We start from the raw sequence: 22014 nt of genomic DNA on the forward strand, positions 1-22014 counted from the left end.
CCAGGCAGCAGGCCTGGTCGAGCTGGCCACTCTCGACCGTGGGGAATGAGCTTTCCATCCCAACCCTGAACCCCAGCCCCTTCGCAGGCACCACTGGCCATTGCTTGATTTTGTGCAGATTTGAAAAATGCACGTCCCTTCCTTAATGAGGACGCCCTGTCTCCTCCCACCTGAGCCCCTGGGCGCTGGGCTTGGTGAGTTTGCCCTGTTGGCCAGATGCCCTTGAGCAGTGAACAACTTGAACCACCCTCCCCACATGCCGCCCTGAAAATGGCTCACCCTTCCCTCACACGCCGACTGTGATTGGGACATCACTTAGTCACGGAGAGCAGGCTCCTTAGGGCTTCTCAACGTCACATTTAATTGCAGTTGAACAGACACTTTTGAGTAACTGCTTTCTGCTGGTCCTGGGGAAGCACAGAGATGAGGAAGGCTTTGTCCTCCCAAGAAGGCTGGAGTCTCGGGCTTGGGAAGAGTCCCGCAGCAAAGGCTGCGTGCCCTGAGCCAGCTTCTATGGGAGGGGCTTTTCTGATCGCCTTACGGGTGGGTGGGGCTGCTCAGTGTGGGAAGGAAGAGAAGGTGCCCCAGGAAGAGGGTGGCCTGACAGGGGCTGGAGCCAGGAAGCGTGGGGCCCACCCAGGGCACAGGGACTCAGCTGGCACCCGAGGCCGGAGAGGCGCGGCTACGGTGGTTGATGTCCTAATCTGTGGGCTTGAGACAGACACTGGGGAGCTATTGAGGGTAGTGGAGAGAAGAAAGACAGGTAAGAATTGTGCTTCAAGGCAGGGGTGCAGCTTGATGGTAGAGCACTTACCTACTATGCGCAAGGCCCTGGGCTCCACCGCGGCCCTGCAAATAAAGAGAAAGGAATTGTGTTTCAGGTGCCCAAACCTGGCTGTGGGCATCACTGCTGAGAGCGGGAAGAGAGAGGGGAAGAGGTGCTTCATACAGGCCTAGGTGGAGCCCCTTTGCCAGAGAGGCAGAGGTGCATGAAGGTTGCTTGCTCCGTCATCCAAGGACAGACCTGGGCTTGGCTTTCAGTCCTGCTGTGTGATCTTGGGCAAGTCTCTTAAGTTCTCTGAGCTTCTGTTTCCTCCTGCATCACTTAGACCTTTGAAAGGCAAGCCCCAGAAAGGGACTGACCTAGGCAGGAAAGGAGCGTGCTGGAGGGAGACGGGGGAGGCCAGAGAAACCTGCACAGGGCCACTCAGCCAGCAAGACTCCCAGGCCAGGGCGGTTGGCCTGGTGAGGACCCCATCGCCCCAGGGCCACCAGGCAGTGCTGGATGCGCAAGGCCGGGGGCATCCTCAGTCTTTCTCCAGAGGTCGTTCTGTTGCTGCTTCTTGGCTGCACAGCAGGGATTCCAAGCCTGCGAGGGCCCTGAGGGGCCTCAGGTGGGGATCGCCCTGGCCCTGCCGAGCCTGGGAGGATGAGGAAGGACAGCCCAGAGGTCCAGATGAGCTTCCTGGAGCACCAGGTGTGCCCAGAGCACCTTGCACACGGCCTGGAAGCCGTTCGGTCCTCTCTGTGACTGTGAGCCTTGCCCAGGGCCAGGCACTGGCCACCTGCCCCTCACTCTCCACCAGGAGGGCATCTGCAGCAGTGCAGGGGACAGGGATGGGGACCTGATGCCAGGGGAGATGGATCTCAGCTGCTTCCAGGGAGCCTAGGTGGACGCTCTCCTGGTCCCCGACCTTGGACTTGGACTCGGTCTCTGGGCAGAGCACCTCCGTCCCTCCCAAGAAGCTCGGCGCTGACTATTTTCGGCGTATTGATGTCCAGGTGACAAGTGTCCAGGGAAGAGTTTAACATCACATGAAACAAGTGACCTGGAAGCAGAGCAGAGGGAGGTCTGTGGGCAGCGCCGGCGGGAGGGGAGGGGAGGCCGGTGCGGGTCAGCTTTGAAAGGGGTCAGCAGAGGCGCAGCGTGGGGAGACGTGCCGTGAGCGGCCAGGGCCGAGTCTGCCATTAGGAGCCGTGTGAGAGCAGAGAATCCCCCCAGACCCCGCCGACAGCCGCATCTCCACACGTCTGCAAGCAGAGAGCTCTGAAGGTATGGCCCCGTGTCTGGGTTAAAAGCTCTTCTGCTGCGTAACTGTCAGATCTTGAGTTATGGCGTTTGCTTCTGGGAACCCCTCTGCAGGCAGAACGGAGAGGGGCCGGGCCCAGAAATCAGAGTTAAGGGTTAGGACAGGCTGGACGGCGCCTGAGGTGCTGTGTGGCTTGCACTTGAGGAGGCTGATCAGCTCTGGGCCTGTGGTTCCTACGGCCTGGGATTCAGGGGCCTGAGAGGCGAGTGCCGGAGCAGCAGCATCCTGCTCTGCCCTGTGGCGCCCACCCAGCCTCCACACCTGGACGGGGCTACGGGAGCGAGCGAGGCTGGGACCCGCCGAGAGGTGCTGAGGAGACATTGATATCCATTTGAGTTTCTGTCAGGAGCGATCTGTTCCCAGGCACATCAGGACATCTGTAGGACGGCCTCCCTGCCACAAGGAATCTCTTGGAAGCTCAATTGCTTTTAGAGGGCTCAGGTCACTGCCTCTGCAGACCCTCGTCCCATCCGTCCTCATCAGGCCTCACGTCCTGGCTGCCTGGCCACCAGTGCCAGCACTGGACACTCCTTCCTGGAGGACAGACACCTGCAGCTGTGTGCCTGGGACCGGGCTGGACTTTCCAACCATCGCCTAGGAGCAGGTGGGGACAGGGCGTGGCCTGAGGGACATTACCGTCCACATGCCACTGCCCATCTGGCATTGACAATATGCCTGTTAGTCCCTGAGGCCGGCAGGACGGCCCCCCAGCAGGCCTGGCCACCTGAGGGCTAACCGGGGAGTGACAGTGGCGGTGACTGTCCCTCGGTGGGCCTCGTTCATTCCTGTGTTTAAACACTGAGCACCAAGAGCAGAGACCAGCAGGGAATAAGAAAAGGAGGGAGCCCTGGCCTGGGGGGAGGTGGACAAGGCGGCTGACCTGTCGGAGCTGAGGAGAGCCCCAAACCCAGGCTGGAGAGCTGTGGCCGGGAACAAGGTGGGGCTCCGTGGGGAGAAGACGGGGTTTGTTCTGGGGCTAGACGGTTCCGTGTGGCTGGTGCATCTTCATAAGGGGGCTTGGGCCAGGGTCGGGTGGGAGGCAGTGGGTAGGGCCAGGCATGGTGCTGGGCACTGGGAGGGCTGGGCACCTCTCCTGAGGGTGAGGCGCAGGGTGCTGGCAGGCGTGCCCAGCGGTGCCAGAGCCTGGGTCCCCAGCCCCGAGCTCACTGCAGACAATGGGAGCTGCCAGGTGCCAACGAGGCCATTGCTGGCTCCTTGGGGTCAGGGAGGATATGGAGCGGATGGGCAGATGCTTCAAGGTGGCCTTGGGGTTTACGTGGCTGCAGGCCGTGGCTGGGCCTCTCTCCACAGGAGTCACTTCAAGGCCCCTCCTGAGTGGGACACTCACCTGCAGGAGAAAAGGCGGAGGAAGGCAGGGGAGGGAGGAAGGGGGGCCGGCTGCCTGGGGACCTGCGGGGCTTCCTCCCGGCCCAGCCTGGGCCCGTCCTGGGCAGGTCTCTGAGCTCCTTCAGGCACTCAGGGGTGAGCTCCGTGGCCACTGATCACACCCTCTAGTGGCCCCTGTGCCCCTTAAGGCTTGCAGATGAGGGGCAGCCAGTGCCTCTTGCAGCGCGACCAACCCCTCCAAGCCTCTTTCCTCACCTGCTAAATGGGCACCCTAGAGAGCTGCTGCCCGAGCAGGGTCGTCGGCGTCAGGCTGCCCCCGGAGCTGTGGGGAGGGGACCTGAAGAGGGAGGAGCTGCCCTGGCTCTCTGGGCCGCACAGCCGGGCCCACTCACTCTGCTGTCCGGGGCGGTGCTGGCACCCGGGCCTAATTGCCAAACCCTGTCTGCATGATCACCGAGGTGGGTCCAGCTCAGCACCTCCTGCAGCAGAGGGTTGATTGGGCTCTGCACCCGCCCCTGGCTTGGATCAGCCCCCCACAGCCCCCCACGCCCCCCCACCACACACACCAGGGACTGCGCAGCTCACGCCCGACCTGCTCAGCAGCCGCTCCGCCAGGCGTTTCCATCATGGGTCACCAGTTCAGATGTGCCTCTAATTGGCTCTGCTGTGAGAGAAGCCCCCTCCCCACAGCCACATTCCTCCACTGGAGCTCCGCCGCCTGCGGGAGGGGAATCCTGCTCGCCCCTGGAGGACTTCAAAGGCTCCTGGCAGCGGATCGGGCTCAAGGAGAGATGAAAAGCTTCCAGGGGCTCCCCAGCTAGCACAGGGCTACAGGCTGGCCCTGTGAGGGGAGGCTGGCTGCAGGGACCAGGCAGGATGGGACCTGCCCTCCGGGGCAGCAGCTGTGGCACCCCCTTGCCCCAGAGGACAGGATCTTGCTGTGAGGTCAGTGGGCTGCCATGTCCCCTGCCACCCAGCCCACGTGCTGCTCTGGGGAGGCGTCCTTGGAGCTCACTCGCGTTACTAATGACCGAGGTGACAGAGCCAACACCCTCGTGCTCCCTGGCTGATCTGCGTGGAGGAAGCCTGCAGCCTCCACCCTGCGAAGCCTGGATTTTCCAAACTTCTAACGCAAATGGGATGGCGCACGTGAGGCGCCTAGCGCAGGCCCCGAGGCGGCTTGCGTTTGATAAATGGCAGCTCTGAGCCGTGTTTTGCCAGACACTGGCAGGCGCTGCTGCCAAGCCTGGGAAGGGTGGCCAGGTGCCAGGCCCGGGGGTGCCACTTCCAGTCCAAAACAAAGAGTGGGCCCCATTTCCTCCTGGGCACGCACCTGGCTCCACAGGGAGGCGCCCGCGTTGGCTAGACCTACTGTGTGCCGCCTGTTTGCAGGTCTGCTTTTTGCATTTTCTCCACAACCCTGCAGGGGAGGAAGGGCTTGCAGAAGGGAACTCAGGCTTGGGACGGTTCCAGGACTAGTCTAAAGCCGTGTGGCCCCAGGAACGTGGGCAGAGCCTCAGGCCTGCTTTAACTCACACGGCCAAGTCCGTTTTCCCTTAGGGACAGGAACCAGCGTCTCCCATTGCAGCCTCACTATAGTCTGGAAAAATCCCAGACACTGCCTCCTGGGGACCCTTCTAGGCACAGAGACCACCCCTGCCCAGTCGCAAGTGGCTTGGACCCACCTACCCCAGCCCCCGGCCACAGTTCCTCAGGCCACCTGGCAAGGTCCAGCCAAGCTCCTCCTCCGTGGAAATCCTCCCAGACCACACCTGCCCCGGCAGAGGGTCCACGCCCACTCTGAGCCCCCAGCAAGCCCTGTGGTGACTATTATCAGGAATGCTGGGTCCTGGCTCTCTGGCCCCGTCTGAATCCCAGCTGTACGGGGGAACCTAGGCAGGCACAGGGACCAGAGGAACGTGCAGGCCGGGCGAAGCTGGGCCCTGACTGTCCCCCGTGCAGCAGCTGAGGGCCAGACTCGTCCTGTGAGCGGAGCGGGCGTGGGACCCAGCAGCAGCCCTTATTTTGCAGGGGAGAAGCCAGACTTGGCCTGTCCACCAGAGCCCCTGGTGCCAGCTCAGTGTGCTTCCTGGACTGAGAGGTGGCCCCGAGGCCGAAGGCTCAGTGTCCACCCAACCAGGCGAGGGCACCCTTTCCCCTCTGTGCATTGTCATCCTCTGCTCTGGCCTCCTGAGCCCTGGGGTCCTGGTCTCCAACCAGAAGCACAACACCTCCCCTCACGGCTGCGGCGGGACAGGCCGTGGCCATCCTCTGAGGCACTGGCCTGATGCTAGGGTGGTGGCCACGGAGCCCAGACCGTGTGTCCTGGGGGGAGCTCCCTGCGCTGGCACAGGGCAGATGAGCAGCAGGGTGCAGGGTCTGTGTGCTGAGGTGGCCCTGCTGCGCCTGGACCCACTGGGGCGGGCCCGGCGAGCATGCGGCTGGGGAAGCTCAGGGGCATCTCTGCGTCCCTTGGCCTGGCTGACGAGCAGGGACCGCCAGCCACCCCAGCGTGGCTGCTGCTTCCTTTGAAATGGCACAGCACCATCTGCAGGGCCATGTGGGCCGAGCGCTCCCTTGGCAGAGCCCCCCTGGCGGCACATCCAAGGCGTTGAGCGGCTGGCTTTTGAGAATCCGCACCAAGAAAACACTCTGTGTGTCTTCCCATCGTGGCTCTGTCCCAGGAGGCTGAGCGGCAGCCGTGTTTCTGCATCAGTCACTTTCCAGCCGGAGCCCAGAGAAGCCCAGGAGCCGGATCAGCAACTGCTTCAGCCTCCAAACTAACCAGCCTGACTCCCTTTCCCTGCCTTGGCCCTCCCCCGTCGGCCCCCAGAATCCCGCACGGGCTCCCGCCTGAGCACGGGGAGGTGGACACCCCACTTTTGACCTGCTTCCTTGGGGCGTCTCCTCTAGTTGGAGCCTCCCCTCCTGCAAAGTCCAGCTGGTGTCCAGAAGTCTGCAGCCGCAGCAGCAGGGGGCCCGTGGTCCTCAGAGGCAGACAAAGGTTCCCACACGCCTGGGCCCGGGGGCCATCTGACAACCTGGGGCTGCTTGTGGCCCTCGGAACTCCTCAGGCCACCTTGAGCTGCAGTGGGCTCCGGGCCACTTGGTGTTGGAGCCAGTGAGTGAGGCCCGCCCGCAGCAGAGGCCGGCAGCCCCCAGCAGAGCTTCCCAGGGTTCTGACCCAGGGGCAGTGTGAGAGCGACTTTGATGGGTGGCGACCAGACGGAGCAGCACAGAGCAGAACCCAAGAGCAATCATCAGGTGCACGGGGTGAATGCCGGTTCAGGAAGCACCCACCTCTGACGGAAGCGTGTGAGAGGGACAAGCTGCATCTCTCTGGGTCAAAAAGTCACTTCACCAAATCCGTGTCACGGATGGACGTGTCTCAGCCCCTCAGGGGAGGGTCGCAGGGGTTACCACTCTGCCTGCATCGTAGATGTGTCTCTAAGTTGGTGTCGAGCTGACCACTTTGACAGGAATGTGAGCCGTTCTGTCCAGCATCCTCCATGGGGTGGAGGCAGAAAGCGGGGGCTGTGCTGGCTCCAGCTGATGGCACCCCGGGAGGAGGGCCCAGGAGGTGGTGGGACCCAGGAGGTGGTGTGGCCCAGGAGGTGGTGGGACCCAGGAGGTGGTGAGACCCAGGAGGTGGGACCCAGGAGGTGGTGGGGCCCAGGAGGTGGTGGGACCCAGGAGGTGGTGTGGCCCAGGAGGTGGTGGGACCCAGGAGGTGGTGAGACCCAGGAGGGGGGACCCAGGAGGTGGTGGGACCCAGGAGGTGGTGTGGCCCAGGAGGTGGGACCCAGGAGGTGGTGGGACCCAGGAGGTGGTGTGGCCCAGGAGGTGGTGGGGCCCAGGAGGAGGTGGGGCCCAGGAGGTGGGGCCCAGGAGGTGGTGGGACCCAGGAGGTGGTATGGCCCAGGAGGTGGTGGGACCCAGGAGGTGGTGTGGCCCAGGAGGTGGTGGGACCCAGGAGGTGGTGTGGCCCAGGAGGTGGTGGGGCCCAGGAGGTGGTGGGGCCCAGGAGGTGGTGGGGCCCAGGAGGAGGTGGGGCCCAGGAGGTGGTGGGGCCCTGGAGGTGGTGGGGCCCAGGAGGTGGTGGGACCCAGGAGGTGGTGGGGCCCAGGAGGTGGTGGGACCCAGGAGGTGGTGAGACCCAGGAGGTGGGACCCAGGAGGTGGTGGGACCCAGGAGGTGGTGTGGCCCAGGAGGTGGGACTCAGGAGGTGGTGGGACCCAGGAGGTGGTGTGGCCCAGGAGGTGGTGGGGCCCAGGAGGAGGTGGGGCCCAGGAGGTGGGGCCCAGGAGGTGGTGGGACCCAGGAGGTGGTGTGGCCCAGGAGGTGGTGGGACCCAGGAGGTGGTGTGGCCCAGGAGGTGGTGGGACCCAGGAGGTGGTGTGGCCCAGGAGGTGGTGGGGCCCAGGAGGTGGTGGGGCCCAGGAGGTGGTGGGACCCAGGAGGTGGTGGGGCCCAGGAGGAGGTGGGACCCAGGAGGTGGTGGGGCCCTGGAGGTGGTGGGGCCCAGGAGGTGGTAGGACCCAGGAGGTGGTGTGGCCCAGGAGGTGGGACCCAGGAGGTGGTGGGACCCAGGAGGTGGTGTGGCCCAGGAGGTGGTGGGACCCAGGAGGTGGTGTGGCCCAGGAGGAGGTGGGACCCAGGAGGTGGTGGGGCCCTGGAGGTGGTGGGGCCCAGGAGGAGGTGGGACCCAGGAGGTGGTGGGGCCCTGGAGGTGGTGGGGCCCAGGAGGAGGTGGGGCCCAGGAGGTGGTGGGACCCAGGAGGTGGTGGGGCCCAGGAGGAGGTGGGACCCAGGAGGTGGTGGGACCCAGGAGGTGGTGGGGCCCTGGAGGTGGTGGGGCCCAGGAGGTGGTGGGGCCCAGGAGGAGGTGGGACCCAGGAGGTGGTGGGACCCAGGAGGTGGTGGGGCCCTGGAGGTGGTGGGGCCCAGGAGGTGGTGGGACCCAGGAGGTGGTGGGACCCAGGAGGTGGTGGGGCCCTGGAGGTGGTGGGGCCCAGGAGGTGGTGGGGCCCAGGAGGTGGTGGGACCCAGGAGGTGGTGGGGCCCAGGAGGTGGTGGGACCCAGGAGGTGGTGGGGCCCAGGAGGTGGTGGGGCCCAGGAGGAGGTGGGACCCAGGAGGTGGTGGGGCCCAGGAGGAGGTGGGACCCAGGAGGTGGTGGGACCACACCCATGACCAGCACCCAGTTCAGAGGGCAGGGGGAAGGGGCCGAGGACAGCTCTTGGCACCCGAGGCTTGGGCCAGGCGGAGCCCCAGCCAGTGCTGCCAGGTGGAGTGGAAGTGATGGTGGACACCTGCTTCAGGCTCTGGCCTCCAGGGCACAGGTTCAGCCTGTCTCTGGGCTATGGGATGAGGCATGGGGGACATTGCCTGCTCTGCCAGCCTGACCACTGAGACAGGAGTGTCCCAGCTTCTGTCTGCTGTGACAGGGGCAGGGGGGGGGACATGGAGCCCCAGGTGGGGCCGGGGGAGGGATCTGGTGAGCAATGTGGATCTGGGGAGAAGGACTCAGGAGAAGGGGCCTTGCTGGCCCAGCGCCCAGCACTGCCCTGTCTCCACCCCTTCAGTGGGACTGGGGGAGCGACCGGGAGCCCTGCCCTCGCACGTCAGCTCGCCCAGCAGAGGTGGGTGAGCCCCAGGAGCAAAGGCAGGAGGAGCGCTGGCAGGCGACGGCGATGGTACCTACTGTCTCACCCCCCTGCGGTGGGGGTCGGGGCTGAGGCTCAGGGAGTAGGGACAGAGGGGGCCCTGGGGCTTGGGACTCCTTCCCACGACTGCACCCCACTGGGCAGACCTGCTCTCTTCCTGCTCCAGGATCTGGGCCTGGGTGGGAGGTCCCCGGGCACAGACCCTGCCCCTTTGTTCTTCTGCCCCGGGGCCTGGGGGCAGGGTCCCGACCTCATGCCGGACTCAGTTGCGTGGCTGGCACCAAACCTGCAGGGAGAGGGTTGATGGCCGTGCTCATGAGTGAAGGGCTCATGACGGGCCCCCGCAAGGAAGGCCATAGAGGGCTGGAGGCTGGAAGGGCACGGCCGGCCAAGGCAGGGGCAGCAGGAGGAAGGACAGGAAGGACATGGCCAGGCCTGTACTACCCAATGCCCACCGTCCAGCTGGCCTTCACCAAGCACCTGCTCACGCCAGACCTGAGCACAGCCTGTCATCTGGCGGGGGAGGGGCCTACTAGGATCTTCGTTTTGAAGAGGAGGAAACGGAGGCTTGGGGCAGTGGAGTGGCTGGCCACAGCCGTCTGCAGAGCCAGGGCTCCAGAACCCAGATCCTCAACCGCCACGCTCCCGGCCTGGCCCGTGTCGCCTTCTGTGCTGGGCGCACTGAGGGCCCAGTCACCTCCGGTGCCAGCAGGGCCTCCCGGGGGCACCCAGCCCCACGGCCCCTTCAGCTCGCCCTCCGGCAGAAACAGGCTCAGCCGCCGCCGCCTTCTCGGGGGAGCGCCTGAGCTTCTGCCAGGATTAGGCCTTTCAAAGGGCGCGTGCTCAGGGTCCCAATCTGTAGCCATCGATATGTCTCTCTGCCGCTCCTCAGATCTCTCTGAGCCTTATTGAATTTCCTTCCGCCCCAGCTGGTCCCTCCTGAGGACTTTGAAATTTCAGGGCTGGACCAGCTTGGAGGTAGTGGAGCAAGAAAAGACAGTGTCTTCTCCCCCTGCTCTGTGACATCAGAGCAGCCCAGACGCCCTGACTGAGGCGTCCCCACGGACCCAGCACATCTGGCTGCTGCTCACCTAGAGACCACGGTCAGCCCTGGCGCTCGGGCAGTTCCAAGCCACTGAAATCAGGCTGCTTAGTAATGAAACTGGCAGCTCCCGGGCACCACCGACAGATCTCTAACACGTCAGCCGCGGGCACAGATGGAGGCAGGTGGGCGGCGGGGGGCTGCCTCTGCCAATGAGCAGGAAAAGGCTTGTTAAACAGAAAGGCAGAGGGGCCGGAAGGGCTGTCAGCGATCTTGTAAACACTCAGGCAGCTCCGGCCCGGGCCAGCGCAGTCCTTATTTCAAAGCAATTTAACCGGTGGGACTCCAGATCCCAAACCAAGAATGTTATTAAAAGAAACAACAGAGGCAGCTCGGGGGCTGGTGGTACCTGGATCGCAGCCAGCCCTGCGTGGCCTCAACGTCCCCCCCTGAGAAGCCCTGGGCTCGGGGTTCCCAGGCCCCCAAGGATCCTGGCCCAGGGAGCTGCGGCCGGTGCTGGGGAGGCGAGCTCCAGGTGGGGGGCACCGTCTGACAACAGAATGGGCTTTGTTTCTCTGTTCCTGTTCATTTTGATCTGGAGAAAGATATCAGAGCTGGGCACGGTGGCACATGCCTGTGAGCCCCCCGGCTCAGGAGGCTGAGGCAGGAGGACTGAGAGTTTAAAGCCAGCCTCAGCAACTTAGTGAGACCTTGTCTTCAAAATAAAATATAAAGAGGGCTGGGGGTGGCTCAGCGGTTAAGGGTCCCTGGGTTCAAACCCCAGCGCTAAAAAAAAAAAAGGTATCAGGCTTGTCCCTCCCCTCTGCTTGGCCAGGGCGAGACTGAGGCCCAGCCCCCAGCAAGGCAGGGTGGGCCTGGAGCTGGGCCTTCTCCACGGCGACTCCTGACCTGGGCCGGGCAGTCCCGCCCGAGGCTCCCGAGCCCCCAAGGCCCCCAGCCAGGGGCAGGACAAGGGGCGCCTGGGCAGTGGGGGGCGGGGGTCCTGAGTGCCAGGTGCCCACTCTCACCCCACGGTTGCCTTGCAGGTGTTCCAGCGCCGGGAGGACGGCTCCGTGAACTTCTTCCGGGGCTGGGAGGCGTACCGGGAGGGCTTCGGCCAGCTCACCGGGGAGCACTGGCTAGGTGAGACCCGCCCACCGGCCTGCTGGGCCTTCTCCCCACGCACAGGCACGGCCCGGGCCGGCCCCTCCCAAGTGGGTGGCAGTCTGAGGTCCCCTGGCCTTGGCATGCCTGAGGCCACTCACAGGTGTCCCTGGCAAAGGGACCTAGAAGGGAGTGAATGAGGCCTGAGACAATGGAGCCAGAGGAGGTGTGGTCAGTGGTGGGCTGGCTCCTGGGCTGCACAGAGAGGGAAGGGTGTCACATCCCTGCCCCCCGCTGTTGGAGTGGCCAGGAGCAGGGCACGAGGGAGTCTTGGTCTGTTGAGGGCACCCTGGGACCAGGTCACTGTCCCGGTTGCTGGAGCCATGACAGGTCCAGAGCCCATGTCAGGGTGGGACCAGGAGGACTAGGGACACCTGGCACAGCCTGCCGCTGGGGTCTGCAGTGCCGAGTGACCTTCTGGGGTGGCCAAGCATGAGAGCCGCTGGCTGACCTCGTCCGTGCCTGGCATGAGGAGTGCGCAGGAGGCTCTGGTGATCTTATTGTCATTACTTGGTGCAGCACCTCCTTTAAACTCCCTGTGTTCTAAACTTTTGGGGAACCTTATTGAGTTTCTTTCTCACCAATAATCACGAGCCTGGGTCCTGGGTCTGGGCGGTCGGCCTGTGCTCCAGGGGAGGGGCTGGGGTCGACGTGACTCATACAGCAGCCCAATGGTGCTCTGTGGCTCCTCTGCGGGCGCTGCAGCCGCCGCCACCACCCCAGGGAGGGTCTTCACCCCCAGAAGGACGCCTGCCCCCTGAGCCCCTCCCATGGCTGTTTTTACATTGAAACGTGTCACAGACACCTCTGGGGCGTCCTCTGGGGCCCGAGCAGGTTCCCTCACGCCTGGGGAGCTGGGGCCAGGGGAGGAGCAGGGGCAGAGGCCAGCCCACCTGGACTATCAGAGGGACCCCCCGGGGAGGGGGTGGTGCCACCCTGCACAGCACGCCTGCTGTCTGCCCAGCGGAGTGTCCTCCTGAAACCTCCGTCCACCTAGGAGGGAGATGGAGGCACCTGTCACAGTGTGTGTAGGGTCGGGCGCCCCAGCCATGCCCTTGAACCTCGCCCTGGACTGAGCCAATGAAAAGCCGGGCAGGGTGGAGAGGCCCTGGCCATGAGGCCCTGCCCCAGCCCACTCCATCTAAGGGGTGTACAAAGCCGAAGCAGAAGGCGTCCAGGGAGGGGCCTGTCCCCACACGGCCACCCGCCACCTGGGAGCTGCGTTGGTGTCCTGGCTGCTCGGCGGCATCTTAATTGAAATCTATCAGCGGCCGCAGAAGGTGCGGGAGGAAGCATTAAAGCGGGGCCTTTATTAGTTCTGCGGAGCTAGGGCCTGACAAGAATGCCAAGTCCAGCGGCCTCAGCCTCCCGGTGTGGCCGCCCTCTGCTTCTGCATGCCGGCTGGGCACCTTCTCCTGGGTGCTTTTCCTATTGAGTTATGGGAGCTCTTTATATATTAAGGTCATTGATCCTGTGTCTGACATGCATGATACAGAGGGACTGCCCCTGGGTCACCCATCAGCTTCTTTTGTCTCTTGGTAATTCTTACTTCCTGGAAGTTTTAGATTTTGAGGTCGTCAATCCTGACAGTCCTTGTGTTTATATCTCTGAATGTTAGGCCCGGATTCCTCACCCCCATTTTATAAATGTCTCTGCCACTTTTGGGGGGGATGATTTTTGGAATTTTGTTTTAGGTTCATAATTTTAATGCCTCTGGGTGACCACGGGAGACCTGGGGGCAGAAGGTTTCTGGTTTCCTCCCCCCCCTTGAGCTCTGGGGGAGGACGCCAGGGCTGCCCTCACCATCCAGGGCCCGGGTCTCGAGGAGGACCGACTCCCATTCTGGCAGAGATCCCGGAAGATCCACGGAGCTGGAAGAGCCCGGAAGGCCGAGTGGAGAGAGGCTGAGGGAGGAGGTGTCCGGTGCTGGAGGAGGGTGCAGGGGGCGCTGCCCCCGCGTCCCCACCCCTTCATGGGCACCAGGAAGGCACATCAGGAGATGAGTGTCACTTCACCAAAGCGTTGGTGGGCTAAGGATGGCCTTTGGGCACCAGCAACCACGTGGTGGTGAGCGAGAACCTCCCAGAATCCCCTGGGGCTGTTCCCTCCCACCCTGTTCCTGGATCACGGGATTCGTCCTGGGCAAGGTCTGAAAAAGAGCAAGGGGTCTGGTCCTTGTGCCTGGGTTCAAATCCCAGTTCTGCCCTCAACAGCTGTGTGGCCTGGGCCACTCACTAGGCCTCTCTGAGCCTCATTCTCCTCCCTGTGCAGCAGATCCCCAGCCACCTGGATAGCGTGTGAGGGGCCAGGCACTGGGGAGGGGCTGCGTGGAGGGGCTCAGCCTCGCCCTCCGCCCTCTGAATCATTCCTCTGTGTGCCCTGCCTGCCAGGTGGTGGCTGTAGTCACCATGAGGCCCCTGGGTCAGGGAGGGGGAGGGAAGCTGGCCCAGGACTCCAACCCTGAGGAGAAGGCAGGACCCTGTGCTAAAGCTGCCAGCCCCTGGGTGAGGAGCAGGGCTGACACAGGAGCGGGAGGCCTCCCGGGAGGTCACACCTCTCTTTCCTGTCCCCTGAGGCCTCCCGGGAGGTCACACCTCTCTTTCCCGTCCCCTGGGCCTGGCAGAGGGGACCAGGGGCTTCTTTCCCCGTGGGATTGGGGAAGGCCCCCCCAGGGGTGGGGGGGCAGGGGCGGGGCTGAGCAGATCCCTCACTGCACACCTTGAAGGCGTCGGCCAATCAGGAGTGAGGAGACCCAGGAGGGGCTGGGGGCTGGAGGGAGGGAGGGGGAGCAGGAGAAGGAGGGCAGGGCCGGGCAGACACAGGCCAGGCCTTGGAGATGGCAGGAGACGGGCAACACCTTGGCCTCCTGTGCTCAGCCAGCGTTTATTGAGCACCTGTTATGCCGGGGTCAGCAGCGGTCAGGACAGACTTGCTGCTCTCGTGGAGCTTCTGCCGGGTGGGGCAGCCCACAGGACAGGCAGCTGGGACCCGAAGGACGGACCCTGCAGGGGGTGCCCCGGGATTGGCAGAGGAGACTGCCAACCCAGACAGGAGGTCAGACAGCCTTCCTGACCTGGAAATGAATAGGCGGTCACCAGGTGAGGAGTGGGGACAAGTGGTCCTCGGCAGAGGGAGCAGGATGTGCAGAGGCTACGAGGACAGATGAGGAGTGCGAGTTCCATTTGCCACCTGGGGATGAGGGGGGAGGATGCCAATGTCCCCAGACTGTTCCTGTTTTTCTTCCAGCCATCCACTAGAGTGGGAGGCACAGCCCAACTTAAAGCAAGCAGAGAAAACCAAACATGAAAACCATCAGTCTCCAGGCTCCTGTCAAACACAGGCCTACAGGAAGAAGGAAGTAGCCCAGAGCTGATAGCACCCACTTGGTGGTTGCTGCCTTTTCTTCACCAAACACGAGCTCAGCTCTTGTTTCCCCTCAGTTCTCTCTGGGAGGCACGTCCCAAGCCCGTGCCCTCTCCCACCATTCTCTTCCTCCCTCAGGGCTCAAGAGGATCCATGCCCTGACCATGCAGGCGGCCTATGAGCTGCACGTGGACCTGGAGGACTTTGACAACGGCACCGCCTACGCCCGCTACGGGAGCTTCGGGGTGGGCTTGTTCTCGGTGGACCCCGAGGAGGACGGGTACCCACTCACTGTGGCTGACTACTCGGGCACTGCAGGTGAGGCTCCAGGCTACGCAGGGCCGGGGAGACGAGGTCTTGCCGGTCACACCCTCTGCACTCTGGGGTCAGGATCAAGGCCACTGGTCAGCACCTCCAAGTCCTGTTTTGCAGACCAGGCAACTGAGCCAGACCAGGAGCCAGGGCTCCCAGGGCCTCGCAGAGGCCCCCGGGCTGCGCATCCCTGGGCTGTGCGTCCCCGGGCCTGGCACGGCCGTGCCAGGCCGTGCGTCTCTGGGCTGGGGCCGGGTGTGAGGAGAGGGGGCGTGGCAGAGCTGGGAGGAGCGGTGAAGACCCCCTGGGGACGCCCTGGTGGCCCCACGTGTGCACACCTGTGTGTGTGCAGGGTGTGTGTACATGTGTGGACACTCATGTCAGGGGATGGGTCACAAGTACACGTGGCCAGCGAGCCGTGCGTCTGTGCCTGTGCTCATGCCTGCAAGGCGCCTGGGCGCACCTAGGCCCGTGTGCACACCTTTGTGCAAACTTTTGCGCAGGTGACTCCCTCCTGAAGCACAGCGGCATGAGATTCACCACCAAGGACCGTGACAGTGACCATTCGGAGAACAACTGTGCTGCCTTCTACCGTGGTGCCTGGTGGTACCGTAACTGCCACACTTCCAACCTCAATGGGCAGTACCTTCGTGGCGCCCACGCCTCCTATGCCGACGGCGTGGAGTGGTCCTCCTGGACCGGCTGGCAGTACTCACTCAAGTTTTCCGAGATGAAGATCCGGCCGGTCCGGGAGGACCACTAGACTGGCGCAGTGTTCAATCTGAGTGTCCTCCAGCCACACCCCATGGCGCTGCCCCTACCCCCACCCGTGTCCACCCCTGCCTGCTGCTGAGAACCTTCTCTGCCCACCTGTGCATGGCTGACCTGCTTTCCAGGAGGGGAGGGCCAGGCCAACCCTGTCCCTAACTCCCGTCCCTAACATCACCTCCTTGCCCTCCCTGCCCGCCCACTCCCTGTTTGGCAGCTGACGTCATCTCTTGCCTCTGCTGATGGGGCCTGGTGAGCTCCTCCACCCAAAATCCTGCCGCCTAGACCGTGGCTCCTGTGCTGTGTCCGCCCCTCCCAGCAGGGTCCGTGGGGTCCGCTGCGCGCCCTGGTTCCGGACGGTGCCCCCAGGCGGCCCTCCCTGCTTGCCCGAACCCCTGGCAATGAGGCGACAGAGAGCGAGGGGCTCCAGCACCGCGGCCTTTCCAACAGACCAGTGGGGGGCGCTGTCCTGAGCCCAGGCCCGAGGCCCGAGGCCCTCCCAGCATCTGCCACCTTTCCCCAGAAACTGAGCCCTGCCATGCCCCAGGCCAGGCTGGGCACCGCTGCCTGCAGGGACCCAGGCAGGGGCCAGCTGAGACCCCACTCTGTGCCCCTGGCAGGCCTCCAGGCCCGTCGTCTCCACCAGGCTCAAAGGAGGCCCAACCTGGCTCCTGCCCAGCCTCCCTCACAGCCTCCCTCACAGCCTCCCGCCTTCCTCCTGCCTGGCTGGCGGCCGGGCCCATCCTGCCTGGGACTGCAGCTCTTCAGGAAGGTCGCCCTTTGGGCCCTGCCCTGCTGAGGGTCGGGGTGGCCTGGAGGGTCTCATGGACCCTTGGAGGCAGGCTAGGGGAGCTGGGGGCAGCTGACGCACGCCCTGCCGCTTCCTGCCGACCCCCAGCCCCCGGCAGCACTCTCCAGGTCCAGGGCCCCGTGTGGGCACAGGACCAGCCCCAGGGCTGCTCCCCCAAGTTCCTGCCTGGGGGACCTAGTGGGGGTCCTGGGGACGGCCGGCAGCCAGCCTGTGCCCCACCAGCGCCTCCTCCTCCTCCTCCTCCTCCTCCTCGGCCAGGAGGGACCTGAACCCGTGACCTGAGCGTGGGCCTGCTCCCTGCTCGCCCGAGGGTCCCGCCTGGCCGCTTGCCCTGGACAGCGCCTCGCTCTGCCTGGCCTCGGCTTCAGCGAGTGTCAGCGGCACGTCTGTCTGCGTGGCCAAAGCCCCGGGTCCTGGACAAGGCCAGGTGCTGCCCATTGGGCATCAGCTGGAGGCAGAGGCAGCCAGGAAGCAGCTCAGCGTGGCTAGGGCGGGGCTGGAGCCGCCAGAGCAGGTGGCTTCCCCTCTGCAGGAACCCGGGGCACCAGCACCGTCATGTGGCAGGGCCGGGCGGGCCCACAGCTCATCCCCGGGGCTCTCCCATGGCCCCAATGGAGCCGGCCTCGGCTGCCAGCCTCGCCGGGCCAGCGCTGCCTAGGCACGTGCGCTCTCTGATGTGTCATCAAACAAGCCCCCGTGAGCGCCATGCTAATGGAGTCGCAGATGTGTGTGGCGGGCGGCGCGGCTGCCCGTGCCAGGCTTGGCTGCGGCTCAGACTTGCTGGAGCTCTGCCCGGTGGGCAGCAGCGGGAGGGGCAGCAGGAACAGGTGAGGGCAGCCTGCAGGGGTCCGTCACTCCCCAGAGCACCAGGCCAGGGCTGGCACCACTAGGGGATGTGGCCTTCCTGGGACTGGCAAATGGACACAAGGCCCGTCGCAATGAGGCATGTCAAGGCAGCAACCTGCTATCCCTATGTCCCCTGCTGGCAGAGAGCAGACGGTCCTGGGCCACAGCCCTGGCCTTGAAGAGCCCACAATCTCATGTCCGTGCAAATGGCCGCCCCTGAGATAGGAGAGATCACAGGAACCGGAGCATGCTGGGAGACCGTAGGGCCTGAGGGGTGAGTGACCAGGCCAACTGTCTGGTATGGGCGGAGGTCACCAGGACCCACGGTCACTGCACACAAACCTTGCCCCACTGGGCCCAATTTGATGGCCTGGCAGTGAGCTGCCCATGTCCCAGGATGTCACCTAGCCAAACACCCTCGCCTTTCCTTCCTTCCTTGGTGAAGACGTTGAGCCAAGCCATGCCTCTCCACGGGGACCCGGGCATGGCTCGCTGACTCCCCACCGACTTTGGAAATGTCCTCTGCAAGCCTGCGGGCTCTGGGGCCTCAGCCTGGCCTCAGCCCAGTCCCCTGCTTCTCTTGGATCCATCCCAGAGCATGAGGCCAAAGGCCACTCAGCTGGTGGCCTGGGCTCGCCAAGAGCAGAGGGTGGCAGGACCCTGGTTTACACCTGGTGGCCTCAGCTTGGCCAGGAGACAGTCCCCCAGCTCTGCTCCCTGAAGCTGCCCAGGAACGGGGTTTCTGCCCCGGGGATGAAGGTGACGTTGGCGGTGCCCATTGTCCTGGTGTCCTCTCTTGACCACCACCCCCCCTCACCCCCACAGGCGTCTGGTGGCTTGGCTGGTGGGAGACGGTGTCCTCTCTCCAGCAGTGATTCGGGGAATTTGCCGTCCACATGGACAGCCACCGGGGACTCGGGGCCCTGGCAGGAGAGGGAGGAGGGGTGGGCAGATGGGACCCGGGCACGGCCTGCTGCCCCCACAGATCCCCGTCCCCTGTAGGAGTCAGGACGCCAAACCTGGAGCCAGGTGACCTCCCGCAGCTCCCCCAGGGCCTCCGTTTCTTCATCTGCTTGCAGACAAGTTCCCCAGAGTCCGAATGGCCCCGGTGGCAGCAGACTCAGCAAACCCGGGCCTGGGGTCTGGCCTGAGGGGACGGGGGGAGAGGCCTGACGGGCAGCTTGTCACATGGCCTTCAATGCGCTGGAGACTGTGCAGGAACTCTGCAGGCCAGCCAGGCACCCCGTGGGCAGGGCACAGTGTGGGGCATGAGCTGCAGGGGCTGTGCACTGGGCGTCCCGTGGTTCCTGTCTGTAATAAAGTCTCGTGGTGACCCGGCTGCAGCCTCAGCCTGTGACCCTACTTGATGTCCATGTTATAGCCCAAGGTGGGCCAGACACCAGGTTTCCCAGTATCTCCCTAAATTGCTGAGGCTGGCCTCAAACTCGTGATCCTCCTGCCTGGGCCTCCTGAGTCGCTAGGATTACAGTCAAGGGGCCACTGCACCTGGCAAGAAGAAAGGCTTATTTTTCTTACAATGGGGAGGGAACCCAGGACCTCGCACATGACAGGAAGCTCCCCGTCATAAGCCACATCCCTGGCCCTCCCACTTTTATTAGAACAGCCAAAGGGCTCTCAAGGCAGCTTTGCTGCTCAAGAACTTCTGGCGGAGCCAGCCGGAGGCTCTGTGGACGATGGTGGCCTGGGCCTGGCCAGCAGGGGCGGGAGTAGCCACGGCCCAGTGACTGGGCTTCCCCCTCTCCCACACGAGCTGCCAGGGTCTGGACTCCAGGGGTGAACCTGGGCCTGGGCCACCTGGCATCCCCCAGCGTCCTCGGGGTGACACCCTGCCCTGCGGGCCTCCCAGGGCTGGACTGGCGTTCGGAGCACTGAGACTCTTAGGAACTGACCATCCCTCAAGGGCTGTTTACTCATGAACACCAACTGTGGTTTAAGGACAGAACAATGCTCTGGGTTTATTGAATAAAATCTGAGATTCGCCAGGCTCGGTGGTACTCACCTGTATTCCCAGTGACTCTGGAGGTTGAGGCAGGAGGATTGCAAGTTCAAGGCTGGAGTCCGCGTTCACAGAATGCCAGCCCACTCCGTCCTACCCACCACAAAGTGTGTTCAAACTGGCACAGGGGCCTGTGGCTCGGACAGCCCCAGGGTGACAGGGGACAGAGATGGGGGCCCCTGAACAGTCCACACAAGCCGCAGAAGTGATCACAGCCACCTGCATCCCACAGGCCACACCCACCCATGGGGGTCTGGCCCGACTAGCCCCCCAACCTAGAACCAGCTGCTCTGTCGCAGCTCCCAGGCCAGCCGGGGGTATCAGGGACTCAGTCCCAGGAGCTCCTGCCACCAGCAGAGCAGGAGGGAGCCGGGCAGGCGGGCAGGAGGAGGGGACACTGCTGCCGGAGCTCCCAGGGCCCCGCGGCTCAGCAAGGGACACGGCCAGGACACAGCTGGCTCGCGGCTGGGTCAGGTGAGGACCCCAGTCCTGGGGCTCACCTGTGGCTTCATGGGGGGCACGGGTCAGGGAGTCTGAGGTCCACACGCTCACGCCCGTCTCAGCTTCCTCACCTGGAGGAAAAAGGACCCGCGGTCCCCAGGACCCCAGGCCGCGGGTCAGCTGGGACAGGCTGGACGCGGCCGGGTCCACCTCAGGACATTCTCAGCCTTTGAGGAGCCACCTGCCAGCCCCTGCCCCAGGTCGCTTCCCCTCGGGTCCCCTGTGTCCACCCCGAGGCCGAAAGCCCCAGGCCACTGGCTGCCCTTCGCAGACCCTGCTGTGCCCATGGGCCCAGCCTCGTGGCCTGTGCTTCCAGGTGGCCCAGACCGGCACCTGTCCTGGTGGAGTCCCTTCTTGGCCCCAGAGGCCCCGCGAGCTGCGGCACTGCTGACACCCGCTGCTCGGGAGTCGCGGAGCCCGGCTGCTGGAAGGAGCTGGGACTGCCTCGGGAGCCGGCCTTCCAGGCTGTGGGCTGGGGGACGCCTGGCCAGTCCTCAGAGCCGGGAAGTTTGGCACCCAGCCCAACATCTGCCATGGCTCCAGGCAGGCCCAACAGGGCACTTCCTGTGCCCCACCCAGAGCCACAGGCCTCAGCCCTAGGGCCCTTCTTGGAGCCCAGTAGGACAAAGCTGAGTATTTCTTGGGGTGTGGGGTGACCTGCAGGGGCCCACACTGCCTTCCTGCCCACAGCTGGCCCAGGGCATCCTGCCAAGCACAGCTTAGGAACCAGGACCTCAAATTCTGCACCCCAAAGAATGAAGCACAGAGAGGTCATGTTGCTGGCCCAAGCCTCACAGCGCAGAAGGGATCTAGGGAAATAAGCAGCCAGTGTCACCACAGCCAGCACCCCCCACCACGCACTCACGTGGGCACATGTACGCAGGTCTGTGCGCATAGGTCTGAAGCCAGGGTCAGACCTGAGGCAGCCTGGCCAGCCAGACGCCCCTGCACCTGCAGCTGCAGCCCCTTCCTCAGGCCGCCAGGGACGTGTCCAAAGGCTGTCCACATCCCCCAGCACCCGAGACCCAGGTGACCTGCCAGCTGGGTGGGGGCCCCTGGAAAATCCTCTGGGCTCAGTTCCCAGCTTGGTGTGAGCAGCCAGCCCCAGGCCACAGGAGAGTGGCCACGACTGCCCACTGTCAGCCAGGGCAAACCTGGGCCAGGCGAGGACAGAGGCTGGCGCCTCCTGCTGTGTCCTGCAGAGCTCCTCAGACAGGGCGGGGCCGTCCTGCGGGGTGGGGGGGGACAGGGAGGTCCACGCTGAGCCCCACACCCCTTGGCTCTGGAGAGCGGGCCCCACGGCCTCCACCTGCTAAGCCACGCAGTCCTGTGCGGTCCACCCTCGAGGGCCCCAGCAGAGCAACATCCAACTCTGCAGTGGTCAGTGGCCACATCAGAACAGAGCTGATCCCGCAGGAAGCTTCCAGGGCAGGTCCCCAATAAAAGGAGCGGCCTCGCAGCACCCACCATGCAGTTCCTGTCGCGTCCTCATGACTAAACACTCAGGGTCACTCCAGGTGAGCTGGGCTGCAGGAGATAACCACACAAGAGACAGACACCTTTTTCTTTGGGTCCTGTGACAGGTCCTGTGACCTTAGGGGTCTGGAGAGAGAGAGAGAGAGAGAGAGAGAGAGAGAGAGAGAGAGGAGCCCGTGCTGACCCTTTTATTGAGGAGAAGCATTCAAATGAGACCAGGGGTCAGGGGTCAGGGGCTGGCTCTAGCCTGTGGTGTCTGCTGTCAGCAGGTTGTCTGACACCTGGCTAGGCCACACCCAAGGGCAGAGCAAGAGAAGGGGACAGGGCAAAGGGGTAGGATCACAAAGGAACAGGTGAGTGTAGCTCAGTTCCATGGGTGACACGCCTGCACCTGAAGACAGGCCCTCAACTTCCTGAGCTGGGACGACGCCCAAGTCACCACGAAATGTAGTGATAGGTCAGAGCCTCTCGCTTCAGGATGGAAGGCGGGGTCACTCAGTGGCTCCCCATAGTTGCCTGTGCCCCACATGGATGGTGGCCCTGGGAAGCAGGTGGAAGCACACCCTGCCCCTGAGCCATAGGGGAGAAGCCACCTGGTGGCAGGAGGCTGGG

The 22014-nt window shown here is 64.3% G+C and overlaps 1 protein-coding gene and 1 long non-coding RNA gene across 2 annotated transcripts in view; one reads left to right on the forward strand and one right to left on the reverse strand.

Annotated features, from left to right (window-relative positions):
• FIBCD1 (fibrinogen C domain containing 1) overlaps positions 1-15749 on the forward strand; it is a gene marked incomplete at its 5' end in the record, with an annotated part of 29247 nt that extends 13498 nt beyond the window's left edge. The window contains 3 exons of the mRNA XM_081274627.1: positions 11191-11287; positions 14810-14989; positions 15487-15749. Of these exons, the coding sequence (XP_081130753.1) occupies positions 11191-11287; positions 14810-14989; positions 15487-15746 (537 nt within the window). The 3' untranslated portion in view covers positions 15747-15749. The remainder of the gene's footprint in view (positions 1-11190; positions 11288-14809; positions 14990-15486) is intronic.
• Positions 15750-18196: 2447 nt separating this feature from the next.
• Positions 18197-21523, reverse strand: LOC308637805. Its single transcript, XR_014019688.1, has 4 exons — positions 19926-21523; positions 19429-19518; positions 18428-18719; positions 18197-18331 (listed from the first exon to the last, which is right to left on the reverse strand). It is a non-coding gene; the product is annotated as an uncharacterized lncRNA (long non-coding RNA).
• Positions 21524-22014: the final 491 nt, after the last annotated feature.

This window comes from Spermophilus citellus, assembly GCF_964194105.1.
Source record: "Spermophilus citellus genome assembly, chromosome: 2".
Classification (NCBI taxonomy): Eukaryota; Metazoa; Chordata; class Mammalia; order Rodentia; family Sciuridae; genus Spermophilus; species Spermophilus citellus.